At 37.1% G+C, this 6000-nt stretch overlaps 1 protein-coding gene across 2 annotated transcripts in view; it reads left to right on the top strand.

The window, feature by feature from the left end:
- The window catches only part of eps15 (epidermal growth factor receptor pathway substrate 15), a 44358-nt gene extending 38582 nt beyond the window's left edge, over nt 1–5776 (top strand). For both annotated transcript variants that reach the window (XM_023263179.3, XM_035944899.2), the window contains one exon: nt 2970–5776. In XM_023263179.3, coding sequence (XP_023118947.2) covers nt 2970–3110 — 141 coding nt within the window. In that variant the 3' untranslated portion in view covers nt 3111–5776. The remainder of the gene's footprint in view (nt 1–2969) is intronic.
- The last annotated feature ends 224 nt before the right edge of the window (nt 5777–6000 follow it).

A 6000-nucleotide genomic window follows, 5' to 3' on the forward strand; every position in this document is an offset into this window, starting at 1 on the left:
TGACACCTGCAGAATCCCCTGAGCTTGAAGGATTTTTTTGGAAGTTGTGATCACGCTTCACTTCACCGCTGACCATTTTTCAGTTTCTACCTTTTTTTATTTGTAACTTCTGCATTATTGTAGTAGATTTGGGCTTTTTTGTCCTCTAAATTACCACACAAGGGTAACTCTGGCTACAACAGATGCCTTTTAAATCATGATGGACTCATCTGAGGCAAGTTTAATGTCTGAACAGGTTGATATTTGTGTGTTTTCTTCAAGATTCATGACTCTACGGTGCGATTTGCTCTGTGTGTGTTTTATGGCACAGATTAACCCTCGTGTCGTCCTGCGGGTCAAAATCGACCCGTTTTAAAGTTTGAAAATGTGGAAAAAAAAAAAAAAACTTTTCACAGTGAAACTTCTGATTTCCACATTTTCAACACTTTTGGGAAATCTTTGAACATTTTTTGGTGGAAAAAAGAAATGTTAATGTTAATTCCAGCAAATTTCACTGGATTTTGGTTGATTTTTTTTGTGAATGTTCTTAAAGAAAACATTAGAAGTTTTACTGATATATATGGAATCACTTTAGATATTTTTAGGATTTTTTTGGAAGATTTTTACTCATTTTTTGAAAATATTTACAAGAATTTTCTTGCCAATTTTGGGAGATTTTTAAAAAAAACTTCTAAGGAATTATTGGAATTTTCTTCGTGAAGTTTTTGCAAATTTTCAGAAATTTGGGGAATTTTTTTGCTGAATTTTTGGATTTTTTTTCAGACAAAGAAAGAGTATTTTTTGGTGCCCGTAAATGAGGACGACAGGAGGGTTAAGACTTGAGCTAAAACATGCAAAAACAGCTTCAGTAACTGGAAATAAAGAAGGTAAAATAATAGTAACAATCAGATAAAGACGTGAAAGTTTTTAATTCTCAGTTCTGGGATTAAAAGCATCATTCTAAGTTCTTTATTGATGTCTGATTTCGTCCATGTTTGAGGGAATGGGTGGTTCATCACCTACAATGCATGCTGAATCCGTCACGTTTCTAAAATCTCCTCACTGTGTTCGTCCTCCATGCTGCACAGTGAAACCATCAGCTCTGAAATAGCTGCTAGACACCGTTGGTTCCTGTTGCTTACTTTCCTTTGCATGGCTCGATCCTCACCGGACGCTGCTTCTGTCTGTCGTTTATTCAGAATAATAAACCCGCTGACAGATGTCCAGTCTGTGATGATTAACCGACTCAACCGGTTTGGTTTTTTAGTTCCCTTTCTGCTCCTTTTGTCATCCCTCACTACACACCGGGGTTATTTTGGTCGTTTCTCGTCGCTACAAATTCAAACTGCATGTTTTTCATCCTGATTTGTTTCTTCTATCATAGCTGAAAACCACATAAAGCTAAAAGTTAAAATTTTCTGTCTCATTGTGAACAGTTGATTTATCTTTTTTATTTTTTTATTTTTTTAAACTTTTTTCTCGGAGCTGGACTGATTATTTATCACACAGTGATGCGCTTTTCTTAAGGTGGACATTTTGACTTGACAAATGTGTGAATAGCTCCACTGTGTTTTTTTTAAAGTTAATGGTTTATAACTCATTTTTAAAAAAATATTTTACTTCAGATTTTGGTAAAATACAGATATTATCTAGTAAAATCACAGAAACAGGCCAAATCTACAAAACCTGACTGTAGAATTGCATAATTTTTAAAATTCTATTTATATTTATTCAGATATAAATATAATGAAATTAAGAAATAAAGAAGTTATTTGAAATAATCAAATCATAGGGAAGAAAGCATTAATTGATGTGTACTGACCATAAAGCAAACAACAAAAAACAGGCCACAGTTTAAAAAAAGTATTTTAATAAATGGTTAATTATTCTTTTACATTTAACAATAAATTACATTATTTGTTTGATGATATTCTAATCAGAATAAAATATGATTAATTTACAGATATTTGCCAATAGTTGAAATTAAAATAATGATATTTAGGTTATAATAAGAATTTTAGAAATGGGGAATATTTTATAGATTTCACTGTATTGTTAAATTGCAGATAATATCTGGTAAAATCACAGAAAGTGTGTTAATTTAACAGACAAATCTACAAAACCTGACTGTAAAATTATATCATTCTTTAAATTGTGTTCAAATCAGATATTTGTTATTTAAAAGAAAAGCAGGTATTAAAGATTGAAAAATAATTGTCCATTTGAACAGTAAAATTATAGAGAAGAAAGTATTAATTGACATGCATTGACTGTTAAAAAAATTTAAAAAAACAGGCCAAAGCCAAAAAAATCTGTATTTTAACAAATGTTTTTTGTTATTTTGCAGTGTTTAACATTAAAATTAAAGATTTTAATTTGTTTTTACAGCATTTTAATCAGCAAAAAAAACCCATTATTAATTTGCAGATGTTTGCCATTAGCTGAATAAAAAATAATATTAAGAGTTTTAAAAGTGGAAAATTGTTTTTAAAGTTATTTCATAGATTTCCCTGTATTGTTAAAGTATATGTGAAAAGCAAAAATCTGCATTTTTCGAAATTACTATTTTTTTCACAATTTTTATCAGTAAAAATACACTGTTCATTATTTATTTATTGCAGTTTTATGGTTTTTGAACATTACAGTATTTTACAATTTTAAATATTTATATTGTGGCACCCTTGCTGCCACATTTTAGCAGTTTTCCTATGGATTTTTTCATTATTTATTCATTTATTTTAATAGTTTTTTGCAGTAGCTCACAATACATTTACAGTCCATTACATCCAGGCGTGTTTCCTTGAACTCCTGCTACTGGTCTAGCTCAGCTTCCTGCTTTACTGTCACAGATAAATGAAAACAGAACGGTCCCACATTCGTGCATCGACCAGTCAGAATGTCCACTTTGAGAAAAGCCTGTTTGCCAGTGAGTTTTGAAACGACATCCATTGTGTGCGTGTTTGTGTATTTCTTCTGTTTCCATGGCGCAGTATCCGACCGAGGAAGACATGATCGAGTGGGCAAAGCGCGAGAGCGAGCGAGAAGAAAAGGAGCGACTGGCAAGGCTCACCCAGCAGGAACAAGAAGACCTGGAGCTGGCCATCGCCCTCAGCAAGTCTGAACTGTCCTGAGGAGCGTCCACGTCCACGTCCACGTCCACGTCCACGTCCATGTCCATCCCCTCCCCTCCTCTGGCCCGGCCCGGCTCGGCACGGCACAGCACGGCCCGGCTCTGGCCCAGAACTCACCAAAGCAAAAGTGGGGATTGTACAGGACTGATTGACCCCATGAAGAGACTTCTCTGAACCTTCTTCCCCGGCACTGCAGCATCACGTTGTTCCATCCTGTTGGTCTCCTGTTGTGGCCTCCGACCGAGCTGGAGAGTTAGTTTGCTAAAGGACGGATCGTTGAGACGAATCGCAGCGAATGTGGATTCAGAGATTTTCAAGTGTTGTTCAGAACCAGGCTACGAACGCCGCATTAACCCTCAAGAATGTAATTTATTTAAACATGCACTCAAATCTAGATGGAAAACGGCCTTCGTCAAAGGTTCGGTTTTTATCCGCTAACCAAACTCACTACACTTTATTAAAATCTCTCTTCTCTCTCTAGCCTCTACATTTGGGAGGATTTAGTACGTGCTAATTTTGTAGAAATCCCCAGAAAACTTTCTTCCTGCTCTAAAACAGCCACAGACAGCTGGGAAAATGTCAGATTTTGTAGCTTCTGTAACAGAATTTAGCACCTATATAGCTTTAATATAGTCCCTTTGAAATGGAGTGACCATATATTGCAGAGGGCAGATGAGATTTATTAGTTTTTGTATTTTGTTTTTCAAAACAGGGCGACACGATTCAACACTTGTACGTGTTTAACTGGAAGTTATTGGTCCTGTGAGATGTGAAACGCTTGTGTAGATTTGTACTAAAACGGAACAACTACCACATTCAACCTGCTTAGCTTAGCATCTGTTCTAGTTTTTTTTTTTTTGAGAACATAGGGAATGAAAGCTACACATTGAGTTGCATTAAAAAAAATCTAGGGTGCACTACAGTGGTTTAAATGCAAGTAAATAATTTTTGAGATTCAAACATTGTCTTAAGCCCAACATTTGATATCTGAGAGTAGTTATTAGCTTTAAATTGGTGTAAAACTTTCACTTTAATATCTGAAACATTTTATAAATGTGATCTGACAAGAAAAAAATGATATTTTTTGTGAAAATGTAGCTGCAAAACTGGAGATTTTGGACCTTAACAGGCAATAATGGATTGAAATATTTGAAATGAATTTTTGTGTCTGAAACCCACTTAAACTCAGTTTCTCTCTTAGGAAAACCTCCTTAAAGTAGGGTTTTTGCTCAAAAGCCCGTCAAAAGCATTAATTCTGGATGGACACAAACCGCACTGAAAGTGAAAAAGAGCAACTTTATTAACTCATGTTTAACTGTGCGATTGTCATTTCACCACATTTGGTCACATTTTTAGTTGGTGCATGGTGGTGGCAGCATCGTGAGTCGAAGCATGGTGGTGGCAGCATCATGATTCAAAGCATGGTGGTGGCAGCATCATGATTCAAAGCATGGTGGTGGCAGCATCATGATTCAAAGCATGGTGGTGGCAGCATCATGAGTCGAAGCACGGTGGTGGCAGCATCATGATTCAAAGCATGGTGGTGGCAGCATCATGATTCGAAGCACGGTGGTGGCAGCATCATAATATGAAGCATGGTGGTGGCAGCATCATGATTCGAAGCACGGTGGTGGCAGCATCATGATGTGAAGCATGGTGGTGGCAGCATCATGATTTGAAGCACGGTGGTGGCAGCATCATGATGTGAAGCACGGTGGTGGCAGCATCATGATGCGAAGCATGGTGGTGGCAGCATCATGATTTGAAGCACGGTGGTGGCAGCATCATGATTTGAAGCATGGTGGTGGCAGCATCATGATTTGAAGCATGGTGGTGGCAGCATCATGATTTGAAGCATGGTGGTGGCAGCATCATAATTCAAAGCACGGTGGTGGCAGCATCATGATGTGAAGCACGGTGGTGGCAGCATCATGATGTGAAGCACGGTGGTGGCAGCATTATGATGTGAAGCACGGTGCCTCTTTTGTATGAACTTTCACATACCGGGATGTTTTCCAGGAGAGTCACCGGATTTCCGAGTCTTACACAAATTCGCCGAAAGTTGTGAAGCTTTTCTGCGTCTGTGGAATTTACTTGCGAAACGCTCACTCAGCCAGCCAGTGATTCTTCTCATTGTGAAGTTACTTAACACTGAACTGTGACAGAAGGTTTCTAATGAGAGACGAGTGCACGAGGCCTTTTGTTTTCATTTTCTCTGCTCATTTCTGACCAAATAATGCACAACACTTAGGACATTGCTCTCTGTTCAGTCTCGAGCCTCGTTCAGAACAAAGGGTTTTCCTCGTTTCATATTTAACCAGTTCACCGTCTGTGGTTTAATGCAGTCTTTCATATTGATGTTTTATTGTAAATACAGGAGAACAGGAGTCGCATGTCTGTTCTCTCAGTCTCGTTACTCTCTAGTTTCGTTAACTCTCATTCACAGGTCCGCGTTGCTGTCATTTGTACAGACTCTGCAGATTTTACAAATCCAGAACCACTTACGTTTCTAGGCTTACCCCATAAAGGCATTTTAAAACTCAAGCTAATTGTATTTTATTTTGTATTTTCTAACTTGTAAGAAGAATCATGATCAGGAGGTTTGGCCAGAATATGTAATGCATTTAATTGAGACAGAATAAATATTAAAAATGTGTAGTTTTTCAGTTTGTGCATTTTTATTTCAACCTGTTACTTGGCGTCCTCAGCTGCCAGTGGAAGATGATGGATTTACAACCTTTAAAGTAGTCATTGTGAGTATTTTGCACTACAAACAAAAGATCTGTTTTCAAAATGTGCTAAAAAAGGATTCAGTTTACTGGGTCTAGAAAATACAGTTCAGTACATGAGGACAGTTCTGTGACTTTGGAGGAGTTTCCCAAAACTTGGG

The sequence above is a fragment of the Amphiprion ocellaris genome, chromosome 2 (assembly GCF_022539595.1).
Source record: "Amphiprion ocellaris isolate individual 3 ecotype Okinawa chromosome 2, ASM2253959v1, whole genome shotgun sequence".
Classification (NCBI taxonomy): domain Eukaryota; kingdom Metazoa; phylum Chordata; class Actinopteri; family Pomacentridae; genus Amphiprion; species Amphiprion ocellaris.